General features: G+C 38.8%; 1 protein-coding gene across 7 annotated transcripts in view; it reads right to left on the bottom strand.

Moving 5' to 3' along the window:
• NOL4 (nucleolar protein 4) overlaps positions 1-21,100 on the bottom strand; it is a 155,993-nt gene that overhangs the window by 30,059 nt on the left and 104,834 nt on the right. For 4 of the 7 annotated variants that reach the window (XM_054394684.1, XM_054394685.1, XM_054394686.1 and 1 more), the window contains one exon: positions 6,611-6,790. In XM_054394684.1, coding sequence (XP_054250659.1) covers positions 6,611-6,790 — 180 coding nt within the window. Of the gene's footprint in view, positions 1-5,641; positions 5,834-6,610; positions 6,791-21,100 lie in introns of all 7 variants that reach the window. The other 3 variants (XM_054394682.1, XM_054394681.1, XM_054394683.1) reach the window with 1 other exon arrangement.

The raw sequence follows: 21,100 nt of genomic DNA, 5'->3' as shown, positions 1-21,100 counted from the left end.
CTGACACACAAGTCATGTTCTGTCTCTAACACAACGTATGTGAAGAGCATTTTGACAGAAGATGTAAGGCAAACCTGCTAGATTTCAAGTGAATGCCTCTGCTTTTAACATCTTTTGAAGTGACTGACATTCAGGAAGTGGTTGAAATTCCCTCAGTAGCCCAACAGAGATGACCAACCTCCTTCAGTCCTCCCCTATTTGAAACTGTGTTTCAAGGTAACTTAAACCTGATTCTTGAGACCAGCACACAGCCTGCAGGTGACAACAATGACAAAGTGACAAGAACACTTAACCACCATATTGAACAGGCACTGCTGCATGGTTCTAAGATCGTTTCTGTGCAAAATGACAGGAAAACTTTATGCACCCAACTCCTTATCTCTTCCTGAAGATACACAAATTACTGACAGATACACTTCTGCAGATTAAAAATGAAGTTAGCTGACACTTTTTTGTGGTCAAATAACTGCTGTTCTGCTTTAAAGAACATTTAAGCTAAGGAAGATGCTTCCATGACTTCGATGGTTTTTCAATCTGGCCCTCAACAGCCTCTCCAAAGTTATGGAAGAGTCCTGCAAGGTTGCTGATATTTTATTGTTTGAAATGTGAAATCCTTGCCCTAGAGTCTCTAGAAATTAGCTCTATCAGTATAATCTCTTATTCTTTAATATAAAAGAAACTAACACTTCCAATATACTGAAAAAAACACCAACTGCACACCGGATCATCAGCCTTCTGTTTAAAGTGAGGTATCTCTGTAGTATCCTCACGGGAAACATAAAATACCCTTTTTGGCACAGTCACATAATTCCTGTATTACTGTACAGAATCTAAACAACTGCTGTGTTCTAATTTCGAATGTAATGCAGTGAAATGGATGACACAGAACTGTCCTACACTGCACAAAAGATTCAGAAATATTTCCACAGAGTGTTTTTAAATTTACAGACTGAAGTACAGCACTGCACTCTGTCGGATGTACTTTTATCACTGCGAGTTAGTAGAGAATAATGAAACATGAACAACTGGATTAGCATTTTAGTGCTTGCTGCACTGCATTACAGTCTGGGGTTTAATAGATTTTGCTCCACCTTGCAGCCCTGTGACTGCAAAGACTCCTACCAAAAAATTCAAAGAAATCACTAGAAATATTTTCTTAAGGGGCAGAAGACACTTCAAAAAAAAAAACATTCAGTAATGTTTAGCCACTTTCATTTTTTACTGTTCATCCTTCTCCTAACTATCACACCTTTTTCAAAGCTAACTTTTTCACATTTTCCAAGGTTACTGAAAAAAAGTGTAACTTCTACCAGTCACTTTTCCAAAATTGCCTATATTTGCAAACATTATTGAAAAGATAAAAAGGTATCGTGAGACAGATTTAAAAGGCAGCTCTTAAAAAAAAAAAAAAAATCACATGAGCATTCACTTAACTGCCCTGTGGGTGTAAGAAAGTATTTAAAAGCCTTAGGGTAACTGTGTCTAGATTATTTTAAGGATATGGCAAGACCTAATGGGGAAAAAAAAATAAAAATCAGTATTTGTCAGAAAGTATCTTTGCCTTTTTTCCCATCAGGCTGCCCATCAGACTTATGTAAGCTAACCACTGTTAAACAAGAGCAAGATGCTCAGAAAGTGACCAACTGACAGATCCTGGGGTACAGTACAAACATCACAACAGCTCTAGTATTTTGTGTAGATGTTCAGGTAACTGTTCTTGTGATAGTTTTCTTAATGCATCCCAGGTTAGGTATGCAGCCCTGCATGCACAGACCCTCATCTTCCTGAAAATGCTTATGACCTTTCCAGTCACAAGAGGCCTGGACTACTGAGCACTAAGTTCACTAAATAATCAAAGCTTTTCCTCTCTGAAGTTAAAACTTAAAAACCAGAGTGTAGACATCTATCCTGGGAAATCCTAACAAGGCAGATTTTAGAAGCACCCCCACACACACCTCTGGAAACAGTTGCTCAATCACAATCTAGAAGCACTCCAAGCCACTAGACACATTTAAAACACCTCAATCAGTGCACACAGTTGCATATTGCTAAGGCACCTCTAACAGCCAACTGGCACAACCAAGTGACAGCAGCAGTGAAACATACAGAGCTTAGTTATTTGTTACTGAAGTTGGTGGTAGAACAGCAGGAGCTGGGATGAACTCTGGGATGTAACTGAGGAACTATCTTCAGGCATACTGTGTCTCTTCCCTGACACATGCTAACTTGTCTTTGGACAGTGAAAACCATTTATGACTGACATTTATTCTCCAATGCATAATACTATTGCTTTATATTACAGCAGTGCAGGAAGAAGGGTTTCCTTTTGCTGTATAGCTCAGGTGGAAGCACAGCTTAGAGAGCCTATCCAAAAGCCAGTGACTTCATAGAATCAATCAGGCTGGAAGAGACCTCCAAGATCACCTAGTCCAACCTATCACCCAGCCCTAAGCAATCAACTAGACCATGGCACTAAGTGCCTCATCCAGTCTCCTCTTGAACGACTCAGGACTTGACAAACCTCCCTCCCAATGAAAGACTCTGAGCAAGACCATGGAATTTAGTAAGATAACATTGTCTATAGTCCATAAGCAAGAGACAACGAGAAGATCTTACAATTCAAGATAAAAACCTTGACAGTGCCTTATTGCAGGATATGGTTGTTCAGCACTACAAGCTAAACAGTCAAATGGGGAAAACATTTCCAAGGTAGAAAGATAACTCCTCAAAGGAATATTTATAACAAGAAGCTATGCAATCTGCCTTGGAGTCCATGGATAACTGTCATAAGCAGAAGCACAACATCTATATGCAATCTCTTAAAAATATTAATACTGAGAAACACATTAATTAACAATGTGAACACTCATGAGACTGAGCCTTTCCCACTGCCTCAGAGCTTGAGCTGGCCTGTTATGCAGCAAGAACTGTCATTTGGATTACAGATGGCAAATAACTGACAGAAGCAGGCTTCAGGCATGCTTTTTCATCTTTACCATGCAAGTCTTACACTAATTTAACTTAGTGTTTACATTTCCTTTTCACTTTACAATATGATGCTGTAGTAGCAGCACTGTTCCACACACAGTCTGAACTGTCACATGCCATACATGAGATTACTCTCTTTCTTGCAAGTAGATGCTCAAAATGTAGCATTCTGAGCCTGAACAAAATGAAAAACTTGTGTTTAATATGTCTATAGCAAAAGACATCTCCTGTGGAGATTATTATGTGACAGCCTATTTAATGTAATGACAGTATCACTGCTGCTCCCGAGGAGATCATTATCCTGTTTTGCTATATTTGAGGGTAGCACCTTATTCAAATTAGCACCAACATGTCCCTTTGTGATTGTTTTCAACAAACGTTATTATGCAAAGAGATTCTTTTCCACTGTCAAAATGCCAAGTACATTCAAAATAATCCCACAGCCAAGTGCCTCTGTCCATGGTAGCATTTAAAAAAAAAAAAATTAGGAGCTGCTGATACACTAATTTAGAAATCTGAAAATAATTAAAACCAGCACATGAATACATATTACATTTTAGAATTATTCAAGACATAAACATCAAACACCATTTATTCTCTTAGGAAGTTAATGGGAGCTCCTCCAAAGACTTTGGATATTCTTTGGCTCATTTTCCTACCTACAAACATGGATGCAGGGCAGATTTCTCTTTAGGCCCAGGAGGGCTGAAATCTTTGGCATGAGCTCCAGTGGCTTGTCACTTCCATTCATGGGCAGCAAAGTCAATATTTTAGAGGGCAATTTGGTTGTTTAAAGAGAAATAAAGGCCATCATAAACTGTAGCATTATAAAAAACAGGGAATATTCCTGAAACAGAAACATCACCTACTTGGATCATGTTCCTAGCTATTTCTGCTCTTTCTCCCCTCCCAGGAATAAATTTGATTCCACAACCTTCATCCATATAAAGTAACATTTGCAAATGTGCACTGAAGTCAAGCCAACCTAGCCCTTATGAGTCAGGCTGTAAGCCCCTTATTCATATTGCAGAACAGTTGCACAAGTCTTTCAGATGACAAAACCCAAGCCAGTTGACATAACTGCTCATCAGTGTGAATAATGACAGTCATGAGGCCAGAAATTTGAACAGTGAGGAGACTCGCTAGCATTAGCTAATTCTGTAAAGACCTTCAACTGAAAGTACAGCAAAATAAAAATGTTTGACATTGTGGAAGCTGAACTTGTTGAGTTAGTTTCAGCCAGAGGGAGTAGATGCAATTTAATGCTGCTTAGTGTATTGTAGACAGTGTTTACTTTCTGGTTTTCCTTCTTTTATTTTGGAAGGCATACAATCTGACATGCACATCACCAGTCAATCTTTGGCACGTCCACCTGTACAGATGTCCTTTATTCTACCTGTCTCTCTCCATCTCCATTGTTCAGAAACAGTGTTAACCCAGTGTCTCCATAAACCCATGCAGTCAATTAGAATCACAAACACATACAAAGGCTTGGTTTCTGTTTTTTCTGGGTTTTGCATTATCTAATAGTGGTGTTACCCTATAAATACACATCATATTTTGTTCTTAAAACTGTCAACTAACATCTTAAACAGCATATGGAAATCACAGGTTTTCTGCAAAGACTGCAGGAAAGAAAAAGACAGAAAGAGAGAAACAGTAAATTTCAACCATCTCCAGTAATTTTTTAACACAACAAATGGGTTTGCAGGTGATTAATTAAAAAAAATGATATGTTTAATCACTAAATGATATCTATTTGTAATGATGAGGTGATTTTATTGTGATCTAAAGGCCAGAGAGATAGATAAGACATCACACAAGGTGTGTAGCTGAATAATTTCTTCTGATTTTCCTGGGGCTTGGAAATACAAGTACTTTTAGAGATCATGAAGCTGCCAATCGGTGAGAAGACTCATAATTCACCCATTCTTGTGCTACTGCAAAATATTAAAACGTTAATGTCTGAAAACACTGACAGTTGCAGACTATCATAATTTTCACAGGTTTAGTTCCATTACAATTACTAAACCAGTAAGCTTGATGCCTGTGTTTTAAAACCATTTAATGTGCTCTGCACACCTATATATCAACTGAATGATTTCAGAGGAGTAACTTTTACTCCTAAGTTAATAGGCTAAAATGTACAAGAAAGTCTTGATTGTCAGTGTGATGTTACTACACTGGGCATTTTCTTGGGTATAGCATTTCTCTAGCTGGATCTACTGTTTACAGAGCTCAGAAATCTGGTTAGCAGAGGCATTTTAAAGGAAAAAAAGTGTCTTACTGCAAGATTTTTCCAGGCAAAAATCTCCAACTAAAATCTGCAATAGGAAATATGTCACTGTGTACATTATCATTTTGTTTCCCTCCTTACGCCTTGCTTTAATCTTCTTTTCCTATACATCCATACTAGTTCACCCAGTGAACTCTAGTGTCAGAAAGCATTTTCAAACCAGTGAACAAAGGGAATAAATTCAGGAAGAATGAAGGAGCGAAAAAGAAACCTCTGACCTGGTATAACCAAAAAAATAAATGAACAAAAAAAAAAAAAAAAAAAAGGAAAGACACTAAGATGAAAACAAAATAGTGCCATGGATTTACATATGGGGTTTTGATGGAAACTAGGGCTGGGTTTTAAATCAAAACTCACCATCTCAAAACCACTTCTTTTCATCCGCCTGCAGGACTTGAGGTAAGTACGTATGCGTTTTCTGGCACGCTCTTGATACTCAGGGAATTGTCGCCTGCATGAGTCAATGATAGCCTGGATCTTTTCTTTGGGCTGCTTAGAGATTGGGACCATTCGGTCCAAGTTTTCATCTACAAACAGCCTGACAAACATCTGTTGGCAAGAGGGAGACAGAGGAGATGGGTTTGGAGGGCGGCTCTCTTCTCTTCCTAGCTTCCTGTCTTGATTACTGATAGGAAGACATTTTTTCTATCCACTGAAGAGCTTTGTAATGGGAAGCCAGAAATATTAAGCAAACAGTTCTTTAAAGGGTTATTTTGGGGGGGGGGGGGGGGGGCTGATTAAAAAAAAAAAAAAAAAAGGAAGGAAAAAAAAAAAAGACAAGAAAAGAAGAATCTATAGGATACAGAACTTGTGAGATAAACCAGAACAGATTGTGGAAATAGGCACTACTTCAGTTTCATTATTAACAATACGCTGTGATTGCTAATCATTTTATTGAACTGACTCTCACTTTTTTGTCTTGGTTTGAACAATTGGTCGTGTTTTCATGCATAATTACAAACATTGAGAAAGCAAAAAGAGAACAGCTGACCACTGGAATGGTCTTCTGACAAACTAGCTACAGCCCCTTTCCATTCAATGGGTGAACATGCACAGACATCCACATCCACACACATGGGCACACGTGCACGCACAGAACAAAGCTTTGATGTCCTCACTGGTAAAGATGGCACTCTGCCTTAAAAATGCTAAATAAACCACAGTAAATCTGTTGGCTGTTGGCAAGACTTTAATGTGCATTAAAATAATAATCAAAATAAATTCTGCAAATTAAATTAACATGCCTTGAATATTGTCAAACTTACCCATAAATAAGAACATAAAAGGAAGAGTGGAAGAAAACAAGATGAGTGCAAGAGGACTTACATTAAAAGCTTTCAGTCGTTCAGCTTCTACCCCATCTGATTCATTAACCTTCTCAGGATCTTCCTGCTCATCATGGTCATCCTCATCCTCATCTCCTCGATTGAGAGACAGATCTTCAGCACCTCTGCCTACACTCTCATTCTTGCCAGAGTCATAGCTTGAATAGCTATGTGCAGGTGACTGAAAAGAGACAAAGAGAATATGTTTATGAAAATTTACCATGGAAATAAGGTTTATTCATCAAAAATGCTTTACAAATAAAGAACTCCACAATTTTTATTTTTTATTCAACAGAAAACGCTCATAATCCTAGCAAGAGTGAACAATTCACATTAATATTCATTTCAGTATTTAAAAAAAACACAAAAATGTTATCAGCTGCAAATTCAGGAAATCAATTAACAAATGAATTACCTACAATAATTACAGTCCACATGAGATTTTTGCCATACAGTCTTAAGTACTACATACTGAAGTTTCTTGCAATTACCAAATTCTTTGTATTAGCCAAGATGTAAATTAGGGGCAGTTGATTTGCACAAAACTCTAAAGGATTAAAAATTGCACATTTTAAGGCAAAGGGGATTTAAGTAGGAAACACTGGTATTCGTCCAATCAAAATGAAATAATATCAGAGGCTGCAATAACTTATTCAAGACATGGAGATGATTATGTTCTAGTTTCACTTGCTAAATCCCTGAATGAATTAGAGATGAGGAGGTTTGTTAATATTTCAAATGCTCTTCTGAGAACCATACAGTAAAACCGTTTTCTTTTTGAGTTTCAGCATTCAGAACCTTCCCCTCAGCAGGAATCCCACGTGCTGGTAAAAGAGATAACCATCTCATTAAAGTGTATCTGTTTGTGGGACCAAAAAGTTTTCAGTTATCTGAAGTCAGTACTGTGCATTTTTCCTTGCACAGTTTCCTTGCAACACCAAGACTTCTGCTACTTGCTTTCTCTGCATACACTTAAAACTGCAGAGCACAAAAAAAGACCTCAGTAATAAAAAACCTTCTACAGCTTAAACACTTTAAGGCCACAGCTTTCCTCCAGTCACTGTATTAGACAGTATCTTCAGCTGATGCAATAAGATTCATGTTTCGGTAGTTCAGAGCACAATTTTTCATCTACAGTATTTTCTTCTCTAGCCTCAAAGCATACTGTAGTCTTCAGTTTCAGAGAGACCTGAATCAGGTGCAATGAACTTCACAGACACGCTTTCTTTTCAGATGCCTCCTGCCTAAATGTCGGCAAAAGTCATGTGCATAATGTCTCAAACAAAAAAATACATTTCAAATACTTACAATCACATGCCTTGATCTACATTCTGAGCTCCTTAAAATTGTTTTTATTTTAGGATGTTTTCAGGGGCAGAAGGATAGGAGGGAAAGGCCAACAAAACCATTCATCTTTAAGGTATAGTTCTTCCTTTATATTCTCATTCTAACTTTGGGTTTAGTTGTGTTTTTTTTTTTTCTTTTCCCATTTTCACTTCCATTTTACTTTGGTCTTCTGTACACTGACATTTTTGGAGACACTCCCTTGCCTTAACAGCACTCATACTCCAAGCCTTCCTGTTTTATCTATCCTTCCCAGACTACATTCTCACAGTACAAATCCCCTGAAGTTCTACTTTTTAATGCCTAATGCTCCTATCATCAGATCTTGCAGCCTCTCTCATTCCCTTCCTTGAGTCTCTTCACTGTCTACCTCACTCTCTATTTCCTAAACTCTTATAGCAGATGTAGGGAGAATGAGAAGAGATCAAAATAACCCAGAAGAGTCAGCCACTGGATACAAACACCTTCAACAAATAGCAATCTCAGCACAACTGCTCAGCCTATGGCTGCAAAGTTACAAGACAAGAAATTAGCCAGAGTTCAGGATGACAGATGTGAGACAGTACAGGAAGATAAGACAGGAGAGCAGCAAAAAAAAAAAAAAAAAAAAAAAAATCAGTTCCTTTCCCTGACACACTGATACTTTGTCCTGGGAAGATGATCATTAGCTACATTGCTACCCAGATAACACTTCCTTAGAGGAAGTGTTGAATTTCACTGAACAATCAGGCTCCAGAAGAACATAGTTCTGTCCTGATAAGAGGCTAGAAATTCTCAAGAGTATCTAGCACATACAAGCAACAGTTTTAAACCTGGCCAATGGCTCCCGGATAGCCAAGAGCTGGTAGCCTCTAATGAAGGAGTAAGGAGGTTTTCCTTGAACCTGAAAAGATTCCCAGATTTTTTTTTTTTTTTAAATAAACTTACAATTAATGAATTGTTACATTTATTGCAATTGTGCCCAAGTATTATGCAATAGAAAATCTGACCTAGACTACAAGAAGTGTTATTTTGTACTTCATTTCACCCTGTACTAGAGCCATACAGCAGACAGTTCTTCCAGATAAACAAAAAAGCCATTTAATGTGCTAGGTGCCTTATAAAGCTACTTCCCTCCAGAACCCTACTGTCTGAGACCCTTGTTCTGCAAACACTTGATTTCGCATGAGTCGTTTCATCAGACCAAATCAAATTAGACCACTCATGTGCAAAAAGTTAAACAGATGCAAAACTGATTTCACCTTGTACATATGTTTGGGCTGGACGCCAAGATCATAAATTATGCACCAGGATTGAGATTTGCTTTCGTGAAGGAAAGAAATTCAGGCCAAAATGGATTAGCTGTGTCTCAGAAATGCAATAGCTTTGTACAATTTATTTTTAAAGAAAGTATTGCAGAGAAAGCCTTGTCCAATGTCTTCTCAAAGATATTTATTTCAACAACAACTTCAGCATTTTAACTGAACCGTGAAGCATAACCTGCTCTGAGAAAGCTGCATGGCAGGAATCTGTATTTATTCATCCTGAATTGAACAGGAAAATGGTAGGGGTTTTCCTACCACTTGGCAAACTGAGGGAAGAGGTTCCAAAAAGCTCAGTTAAGAATAAAAATTCTACCTTTTTTGATTTCTACACAGATAATACTTAGAGAAGGAACAGAATGTTTCTCTCAGTTGTGTTGACTCTGCAGTTGTGCCAAAGCTGGTAAGTATTTTCTTTTGGTACTCCAAAAGCAGTTGCAGTGCTAAACAAACATGGAGCAGGATAGCAGAGGAAAACTGTTCCTTAGCTCACATTCTCCAGTTCTAGGTCTTGTGCTGCCCTTTCAAAAGTCTGCTCCCACCTTTGCCTGAAAGAAACCTGCTCATTTAGACCCCTGTGCACCATCTGATATGCAATTTTGTTCCTGCAGTAAACTAGGCTGGAGAAGTGATCCTGGTTAAAAGATTTTGTGGTTGATTTGGGGCATTTTTTGTTTGTTTTCCTTTGCTAGTTTGTAGAAGACCAGGGTCAGGTTTTGGCTCCAGTCCACCATCTGAAAGCACAAACCTTTGTGCTAACAGGAGAACAGGAGCATGGAAGGAATAGAGAAAGCATACATGTCTCTGTTGACAATGATGCAAGATTAAAGCAATCAGGGAGTGCAAAAATTAGTAGACATTTCACAGGTGAAACCTTTGTGCTTAACAACTGTGGGTTGGAAAAGCAATGTGAAATGAGAAATTATTCAAGGAGAACAAATAAGGCCAAGACTAAGGCCAAGAGTACTGCCACCTCCAAATATTTATTGTTATATTGTTATAAAGTTGTCTTTAAAACATTGAGAAGTTGACAGATACAGTCTGGCCACTTTGTCCTCACCCTTTCACAAAGGTTCTGAGTTCATTGTTTTAATCTCTTCCTTGCAATGATAAGGACACTTCTGGTTTATAAAAATGGAAGTAAAAACGTCTTGTCTAACAACCTGCTTTCAGGAGATTGTGACGTGAAATACCAAACATCCTTCCAATACAGCAACAAAATTCACCAAAACATGCATTAAAAGACCTGGGAGGATGTCAGTGTCATCTAGTCCATCTTGCTGACACAGAATAAGGTCAGAAGGTCATTCCTGACCACTGTTTGCCTAGTTGTTATCTTAAGACTTCCCCTGACAGGTGCTATAATTCCCCCAGAAAATCTGCAACGGTGTTTCCTTATCTTCAGAATTATTAAAACATTCTTAACACTCACCTCTGACTTTCACAAACAGCACTAAGCCCAATTCTTTTCTGCCTATCTACCACACATTGCAATGGAGGACAGGTGTGCCTAGAGCCATTTTTTCCAGTTACTCTTAAATCTTTCATCTTTCTTGCTTCCAGACTTTACTGTTACTATCCTTTGTACATGGTCCCTTCAAACCTTGACATTGTCAAGTGTGTGGTACTTTACTACCAATCATTTTTTCTCATTACTGAACAGAGTGTGAAGTCTCCAATACAATCCAGCATCTCACCATCTATTTCAACATCAAATTAACCTCATTTTTATAATCTTGTCACACCTTTGTTCATCTTACTTGTATCTTTGCATCTGACTATGATCAGTTTGCTCCCCTTCTTACACCACAGTTGGCCTTTTCAGCTCCTTCACAAAATTTCACCCTTGATAATGGGAAGGTGTCGTTGTGTATAATTCTGCTATTTGGGGCATGAGGATAACATAATTTTTACTGGAAGATTGGAGAGCTGAAATCTAGGGTTCCATAGGTTTCACTCTACAAAAGAGTTATCTAACACAAAGTGCCATGGAGTAGATTGTAGAAGACATTTTTATACAAACCTTTTATTCCACTGAAATATTAAAAGATCTCTTCTGTTTGCTCTGTGTTAACAATGTGAGCTCTGGAAAGAACTTTTCAGTTGTCTACAACAGGAATTGTCTTTGACATGGTCTTTTGGGCAGAGTCATTGTTTTTCCAGTAGTCACTGAGAGAACAGATCCTAGGACTACCTGCTCACTCTCAGTAATTAGCCAGTCTGTATCATATTATCTGTTTGCTTATAAAATTAATTTCATTTATTAGCACTAAGTACAGCAAACTGTAAATTACCCAGACACTTTCATTCCAGCAGGACTTACCTGGATAGAAGTTTGGATAATTGAAAGAAAAGAAATAATTGAAAGACCGTCTGAAACACATATCTTCCTTTTAGCTAAATTATAATCTAACCTAGGTCTATCCTCACTGGTATTAAACAACATCATTGAAATACATCACTTTGTATGAATAGAAATGAGCTCAGAAATTAAGCAGAGAGTAAAAATGCAGAGGCAGATGAGACTTCTCAGTCAAGTAGAAGACAGAAGTGTATTCAGAGGCAATAGTTTAATGAGCTTCTTTCTAATTTGTCCACAACCAATCTCATATTACCTGATTTTCAGCAAGTTCAGGAAGGCTCCTGCTCCTTCCTCAGCTATTCTGGAGGGGGAGAATTCTTGGAGGATCAGAGTAAGTGTGTCCAAACCTCCCTAGTCCACTACTGTTGAGAGTACCAGAGCAGAGCTGATTTAACAGAGCAGGAGACTTGCCTACTTTGCACAGCTTTTATTTTACAAAGTGGTTTTATTAATGACTTCTAGAACTCCTGTCACTGATGTAGGAAGACAGAGATTTTCAACCAAACACTGAAAAGCCTCAGCTCTATAACCCCCAATAAGTAGCCATATTGCAAAATGTGGCTGCTGTGTTTTTGGCAAAAATACAACATCCTTTGTGGGAGCTGAAAAATCAAAGCTAAGTGGTGACAGACTCAAATAAAAGCCTAAATTACTTTTGGCAACATACACCATTATTTTGAAGCTTTAAAAGGATCTGACAGAGTTTCTGCGAATCTGACAAACAGAGGCTGCCACACAGGAAAACTCCATCACAAACGTCTGGATTTCCACAAACCATGAGCCAATAGAGGATTTTAAGATTTCCTACAGTAACCCCAAAACCAAACCAGAAGGTTCGAATGAAGATGTTACACTTTTGTAAGAGCCAGAAAAAGAAAACCTACCTTATCATCAAAGGCAAGGAAACTTCATGAGTGGTCTCCTGAGGGTATACTTTGCAGGCACTGCCATAGCTCTGTGAAGCCAAGAGCCTGCAAGTGTTAATACAACTAAAGAACAGACTACCTTCTTCTTGCTCTTCCTTTTGCCTTTATCTGCTTATAATAACAACTACTTTTTTTTTTTATTCCCCACTTTGCTAAATGTTATTTAAAAAAAAAAAAAAAAAATCTCTGGAGGTAAATCAGCTCACTTGTGTTAGCAACCAGCCCTGGGAGAGAGAGAGAGGCTAATTGCCTTAATTACTGTTCAAGGGCCAGGTGGGAGGTTTAAAACTTGAGATCAATCTAGAGGGAACCAATGAAGAGAGGGCTCCTGAATGGGGTGAGGTGGGGTCTAATTCTAGTTTGCAGTGCTCTGAGAGACAGGGTAGAAGCTATGATGTCCGGAGCTGATGGAATTCCACAAGGAATTACTTCCTCTACCACCACTTCCAAAACATTTTCTAGTATGTTCACACTAATATCTCAAATAAGCAAACAATCCTTACCTATAATCTTGCTAAAATTAGGAAGCAAACAGTATAATTGGACATACACCCCAAAAAGAAATGTTGAAGTGCTGGAAAACTCTCAAGAGGACGCTCTACATCACTTGATTTAACCTTGTGGACTACGTTTGCTATTTCCAAGGTCAGTATTTCATGAGCTGTTTATAAAAGGCCCTGAAATAATCCTGAAGCCTACTCTTATTCTCTTTTTTTTTTTCCTATTCTTTATGTGTACATAATCAGCCTCCAACCTGACACTTCTTAAGTAATGTTTCTGCAATGTGTTTTTGTATTTCTTCATGGGTTTTTTGATTTAAAACAATAAAATAAAACAGCAGCAGTGGTCAGTCATAATGACCACAAACAAATCCATAGTTTGGTACATATCTGAAGATCTGACAAGGGAACCACAAGACCAAAGCTTAAGATTTGCTGCTCTGTGTTTTGCAGAGTTCATGTTTCATAGGCTTTTAAATAACTGGTGCTATAGAACCATTCTTTATGTCCTAACTTTGCTCACCAGAAATGCTTTAGCCTGGTTAGTGCTCTGCTTGATCAGATCACTGAAAACTGTGCTGCCCTCAATTAGATAATTCAAGGTAAGAATCATCCTTTTTTCTGGAAGGATGAAAGGCTTTGGGGTAGGATTAGTGAGGTCCATTAGTTTTTGAAATTAAATGCTGTCCTTTTGCTGGCCCATATCTTGGATTCTGCACTTCTACCAACGACAGAAGTAAACATCTCTGTTGTGTAAGCTAGCCAGCTGTAGCCTGAGCACAGCCCATGGAAACCTGCCCTTGCAGAGCTCATACCAGTCCCCTCATGTGAAATAGGAATGGGCTCTGTAGTTGATGTTTACTTGTTCACCACTGCCACTTAAAACCTCTTGCATTTTTTGTTATTCATCCATACCCTCATCAGGGCCTGAGTGCATGATCAGGCCTTATTATTAAAACCCACCTCTTCTGGGACCTCCATCTCCGTGCCCCTTCCCAAAAGTCCCCCTGAGGCTGAGTGGACCAGTGGGGGCCAGTGCTGTCCCAGGTTGCTCCTAGCTTGCTGCCAGCCCTTTTTCTACTGAACTGGAATCTGCCCACCCTCTCCTGCTTGCCTGCTGGTCACTGGGCTGCCAGTATGACCTGCCTACTGCCAGCAGCCCTGCCCTGCAGGTTGTGGGGTTCTGTGGTGTTATGTCTGCATCAGAGAGGGCACTGCCCTTGAGTCATGGCTACCCTCAGCTCCCTGATTGCCTTCCTTGTGGAGGAGCCTTGCTCTTGCTGCTCTCCAACAATGCTGATGATCAAATCTTCTCTAAGTACTGACATGGTAGTTGCAGTAATATTTCCCTTGGGTGTTCTGCTGCCAGTCTTGCTTTTGAACTGCTATACACAGGAACATTTCCTTCATTGTTCTCTACTTTGAAAACCTTTTGGAATAGCCTCTTAAGTACTACATGAAAGTATTATTGCATCCAATCTAGTCCCATATTCAATGAAATCTACTTCAAATCTGTTCTGTGACAATTATATCAATTTCCTTTTGCATGCCATTTGTGAAATTAAAGTCTCCATAATACTGTATCATTCTCTCCAGTTTCAGAACTTTTCTCCCTTTTGATAATTTATCAAAGATAAAGCAATGACCTGAAACGCATGCTCCCAAGCTCAGATATGTCTTCTGTTCATGGCAATCTCACTACCTATTCTAGCCAATAAATTGTCTGAGCCTTTTTAGCTGAAATGAACAATGACAAGAAGAGGCCACTGAACTGAGGCAGTGGTAACATGAAACTCAGGTTGTGAATGGGCAGCTTTTCTGTGTTTCTAGTGGCTTTTGCTTTCATGCATTGCAGCAGAGACAACAAAACATCTGCTTTTGGCACAAGTGTTCAGAAGATATACTGAGATAATCCCCTATGAAGAGATCACCATGCAAAGTAGATCCACTTTTTTGAGCTGAATTCTTTCAGTAAGTAATTATGCAGCAGATCACAACACAGTTGATTTGGATTAACTTACAAGGATGACTGAGTTCCCAACAACACAGGAGAGTAGAGGTAGCAACGTAAAAAGTCATTTGTGACAATTAGGATGAACACATGGAGGAAGTGAGGGCCTAAAATGACTGCATGAGAGTGAAAATGTCACTTGGTGACAAAACCATTTCAAAGAAGGAAGAGGGAGGCTATTGCACACCCAGCCTCTGACCTGCAGCAGGGCTTTGCAGAGAGCTGCAGAAGATGAAACACTAACAGATGTTTATTTCTGCCCCTGCTTTTTAGAGTAAAAAGGCTCTTAATTTTTTAATCTTCTTTATGTTTTCTACATTACACATTTCAGCTGATGCTTGCCCAAACCCCAGTGGATTGTAAACCCACTGGCCAGCTGCTGTAACACCAGTAAATACTATGTGTAAGCCACTGTGGGATGTGTTGGTGCCAAGAGTAGTTACATGGCTCTGGTGACTGAAGCATGTAAGTTTCAGGAAATGGGCTGCTGCAGTAAGAATCTGCAATTTAAAGATGTGTGTAAAGGCACATTGTCAAAAGCACTTGCCAGAAACACATGGAAAGTACACAGGCCTGTTAAGCATGAGGTAAATTTAGCCATTGGGAGGGCACTCAGCCAAGCAAGCTATGGAGTACCAGCACTGTGAAACAGGGATTGTATGGTAAGAAGTGCTATTTAAGGAGGAAGTCAAACAACTTAGCTTGATACAGGTACACAAACTGCAAACTTAGGTTTAACATCCAGTGCAGCCTTAAGCAGAAGAAATCACACTGCTGTATAGCTTCAGACAATTATCCTGATGCCTCTACAGCCTCATCACCCTGTGGTTCACTCAGTTTGGGCTACAACCTCATTATTTAGTTCAATCAATGATCCAATCAGCAAATTAATGGCTGTACACAGTCCAACTCTACAAGACCAAGGCCACATTCTGAGACACATTTAAAGAAGTTCAGAGGCAAACATTGGTCTCCTATCCTCAGGAGCATAACAAAGACTACAGCATCAATGTAAGAATAACTAACTCCAGCTTGTACTAAAATACTCTGAACTTACCCAGCTGTCAAGACAGGAGCCTGTATGGATGTGAAAGGGAACCAGATGATTAGGTGAAAGGCAACTGAGCCCCATTGCTATTTTAGGGTGCAACAGGAGCATGGCACCGTGGTGGCAAATCCACCACAAGGCCAGTGTCAATGAATTATCTCATGCCTGCATCTGCCAATCAACAGACAGTGATGGAAAATGCTTGCCTCACAGACTGGTCCAAGGTGAAGCTGACTTATTCTTACTGATCTTTTCAGAATCTCAAACATACTATGTAAATCCAAATAATTAAGATATGGGAATCTCTAACAATTAGCATAGAAGCAATTTGTTCATGTTGTATGAAGTTATCATGCACAGAATTACCTTATTAATAACTGTGTATCCTAAACCTTGAGTTAACTCTATGAACTATACATGCTAAATGACAATCATCAAAAGCAACACTGCAGGATCATATACAATTAGAGGACATGACTCTCCACTAGGAAAAGATAGCAAAAGTGGAGGGAAAGTTTTGAAGATCCTGTCATTGGTGACACTGCCTGCCTCACCTGGGGAGAAGAGTTCAAAAGCATTTCACAGGTGAACAGCCTAAATTGTGTGGGGGTTTGCATATATAGACCTAGATGTAAGTTATTGGCACTGTAAACATCACTGTAAAATGAGAATTAAGTATGGGAAAAGCCCAAACAACTAAATCTAAAAGCAGAAAAATATACAAACAATAGAGTATAAAGCAAAGCAGCATACTCCCTGCCAATTTCCCATACCAAAAAAAAAAAAAAGAGAGAAAAAAGAATATAAAAAGTAAACACAGAGTTTAGAGAGAGTCTTTAAAACTACTTACCTCTTACACTACTAAGAATGACCTTGAATTGGCAGAATGAATACTGTAAAAATAAAAATCCTTTCCTGAGTTCTGTAACCTGAACCAGATATAAGCAGGGCTAAGTACTATAGACTATGAAACACAGACATCTAGGCCAGGTTTTTCAAAAGCTTGTACCAGTCCAAGAGGCTAAAAGCCTTTTTGGCTCTTTCAGCATTCCAGACACTTCTACCAATTCATAGACATTGAGCTCAGAAGGTAATACCTGCACTGTGGAACATCACCTGGTAACTCTCAAAAAGGAGTTGTCACTATTTTCCTAAATGATGCCAAAGAACTTGCAAATTAATTAGAACAAACACTTATAAAAGAATAGCTACCTAAGTGAAATTTCTTTTTTTGCACCATATTACCAACTTCCATAAAAATGGTTGTTTACAATCACGGCAAATAATATTTTATCTCGATTCCAACCCAACTTACAAAAAAGTATTTCATCAACTGAGTCTTTCAATAACTTTGTCTTCTAAAACAAAAGGCAGTCTATTCATTGGTTAAGTGAGATTTGTGATGAAGTCAGCATTGCTTTATCTCTAACAGTGTAATGAGTTTTTCAGCTCCTCAGTGTTTTGTCTTTCCTTCAAATTCACTATGGCTTCCTATATCTGTTTGCAGTATTACATAAAACTGTATATTGTGTGTTTCCTGAAGGCAAGATCACATTAAGGACACTCAGTTGGGTTATTATATATAGAGGTGGGTTTTAAAAATTTTTATTATATATAGAGGTGTTGAACCACATAGAAGCATCAACCTTGAGAGATTAATCTTTAAGGCATAACTGACACGCCAAGCATATTCCAAAAGATCCTTGTAGCTCATTCCTTCATCCCTCCATCTCCCAGCTGAGCCAAGGGGGTATGAGGTGGCACACATGCCCCATGCTGATCTGATTCCTTTTTCACTAAACACAGCTATTCCCTCTAAGCAACACACTGGGGGAAACAAGATTTTTTTAAAAAGCTTTATTTTAGTAATTTAATACAATTCTTGATACAGGTCCAGTCCCACGGGGTTCCACCTGCAAAAGATGTTTTAAGAGTATATGACTAAGTGTACAAAGTGAGCCAACAACACATGCATTCAGAGGGGTCCAAAAAAATCTTATATAGCACTGGTTCAGTACAAAAGGTCCAAAGACTATCCATGTGTGTTTTTGAGAGCTGGTGCAGTGCTCACAGTATAATATTGAGCTCTGAGGACAGGCCATACTGGGGCTATTCATGGTAACCCCTAAGGAAATCAACTCACCTTTCCCAGTTTTTCATGCAGATTCTTTAACCCATCCTGAGACTTCACAGTCCAGGGGATCCATAGCAGAAGGTACAAGACAGAAATTCCAAATAGTTCTGCAAGGATGCTTCCCAATGGAGTCAATTTCCAGGTTCCACAGAAACACAAGAGGAGGAAACACAATACTTCATGACCTCTACACAAATACAGAATAGAGTCAGAAGTAACACAAAAGATATCATCCCAATTTTAATTAAAAGGCACATGAAAGATAATCACATACTTGTCTACTGGAGCACCTGTACACAGAGGTTAGGGTGGGTCATTGCAGGTGCCTCAGTAATGAGAGAAATGAGCTTCACATGCTCCTGATTCACCTGTGTGATTCCATCCACTTTGTGTCGTGGCCACTGGATCTGACTGTTATCAGATGAGGTGAAATACATACGTGTGTGCTTGTGTCCATGTATGAATATGAAGGGAAAAATATGTATCATTGCCCTTAAGACCCAGGGAGTTGCTCGTGGCATATTCATCATGAAAAGGATGAAGAAAACTGAATAGGTGTAAAGGGACACTGAGAATGAGTCTGTAGCTAAAGCAGCTGATGAGAAGAAGAATCTATATGGGAAATATTCAGCTGTATCATGCCAAGACCCACGCAACAGCTGCAGCATCTCATAAAAACACTCTGAGCTCCAAGAAGCAGCAGTTTAGTAAAACTCTGCAGCTGCATATGGAATTCATTCACCACTAAAATGTTTCATGACGGGCCATACATACATGGGTGGAATTAAAGCTCACACCAGTCACACACCCCTACCTTTGGCTGCGTATTTTCTTAGTTTTCATGCTCTCATCAGTGCCCAGTGACAAGTACATGTTGACTGGTTACAGTTCTCAGATACCAGTGTCCAGGATCTTTTGTTGCCCATGCAAGAACGCTCTTTTGTAACATTTGTGACAGCCAGTGGCTTGTTAGCCCATGCTTTGCAAAACTGTTTGATTGCTATCTTTTGATGGTGTTTAATAAACAGAATATACATTCCACAGCTTTCAATGCTTACCTACACCAGCATCCCCTCCCTTCCTCAATAACTAATGTAGATGACACCAGTGTCCCCTCCCTTCCTAAATAACTAATGTAGATGCTGGTTTTTTAATTGTTTCTTTGAAGCATTCAAAATCAGTCACTATTAGAGGCAAAATACAAGGCAGGACATTTTGATGAAACATATGGCATACAAAAACCTCAAGCAGACTGACAGAGATTATTGGAGGTTGTTCTTTTTCACTCCCTATTCGACAGGGAATAAGATACTGCTAGAGACCATCTGGGAAATCCACCTAGCAAATCCCTTGTTGTTGCAGGGATCTAGGACATCCCTGATAATTCCAGTACCTCACTTTTCTCCTCTGGCACATTCCAGCTGCACCATTGTTGTTTCCTATAGGCTGAAGGTTATTAATCAGAACTTCACGGAGGCTGTGATGGTTGGTGGGCTGAACTGTTGCAGATCCTCTTAAGAGAGTAAATGTCTATTACCCAGATTGCCACTCCCAGAGCACTGCACTCAGTAATTCAGATGATTCCTCTTTTCTGGTAATTGTTATTATTATCTACATCTACTATTTTATTCCTAAACCCAAAATTTCAGGTAAGTTTTTCTAGGCAGTCTTTGGAAACAAACGGAGGAGAAATAAAAGAGGAGAATTAACAGAAAAAGCTGGAGCAGCAAAAAAAGGATGAAAAGACTGGCAACAAAAGGAAAGATGAAAGTGGACAAAATAGTTTTAAAGTTGAATTCTACTTTGCCTTCCTTTGTCTATTAAAAAAATGAAGTATTCACTTCTCCTACATCACCTTGCAAAGCCAGTTATGTGAATAAGTAAAGAACTAGAAAAAAAAAATTCAGTGTCCTAGTGTATCTCGTTATTCCTAGAAATTGCAACAGAAGGAAAATGGAAAGGACACAAAAGAACTTTGCAGGCATTCAGCAGGATATTCAGCAGACTACTGACATTCATTCAACACCACCCCTCACCCCCCCAAAAAAAACCCAACCCAAGATTAGAAAGTGAGATGTCTGTAAGACAACTAAGAAAAGTTGTATTTATTTTTAAACCTTAATAATATGTTGCTACAAAAATCATTAAAAAATATCCTTTATTTCTTTTCTCCCTTTCTTCAGCAGCTGACTTGTCAAACAGAAAAGAATCCAATACCAGAAGAGAAAATTAGGGGTAACATTTCAGGATTATCCACTCCTTAAATAACAATATCATTTTGGAGAAGTGTAACGGGTGTAGAAAGTGGTCAATTATCAAGGCATTCATCACAGATTAGTTTTGAGGATCAGCTCTTCAACCTCTACATCTGAAAAAGAAAAAAATGACAGTTGATTAGCTGTAAATAATATTAAGACCAAACAAAATTGCAGTAGGTAGCAATTATTGCTGCCCCATTATATCTTGCTCAATTTACCATCAAATAGTGTCTAATCCTCCAAGAGCAAGATTGGCTCTCAGTCTTTTTCTACTTGGTAGAGGAGCTGCATATGTGATAACAGAAGAAGAAAAAGCTGCAGTGAACCATTTGACCTGGTAGGACTTCAACACAATTTCTTTCCTAAGAAAAAAAAAAAGCACAAAAGCAAGAGTTAAGGATTGAAGACATTCACTGTAACAATGCCCAGCCTTGGAGGTACCTGTCAGGTACAAACCCTGGGTGAATTCAACAGGATTTTGACTGTCAGGTACAAACCCTGGTTGAATTCAACAGGATTTTGACTGTCAGGTACAAACCCAATTGAAGTCAACAGGATTTTGACTGTCAGGTACAAACCATGGTTGAATTCAACAGGATTTTGACTG

The sequence above is a fragment of the Indicator indicator genome, chromosome 31 (genome assembly GCF_027791375.1).
Source record: "Indicator indicator isolate 239-I01 chromosome 31, UM_Iind_1.1, whole genome shotgun sequence".
NCBI classification, from domain to species: Eukaryota; Metazoa; Chordata; class Aves; order Piciformes; family Indicatoridae; genus Indicator; species Indicator indicator.
Note: the sequence above shows the minus strand (reverse complement) of the source record. Positions and strands in the feature narration are given on the sequence as shown.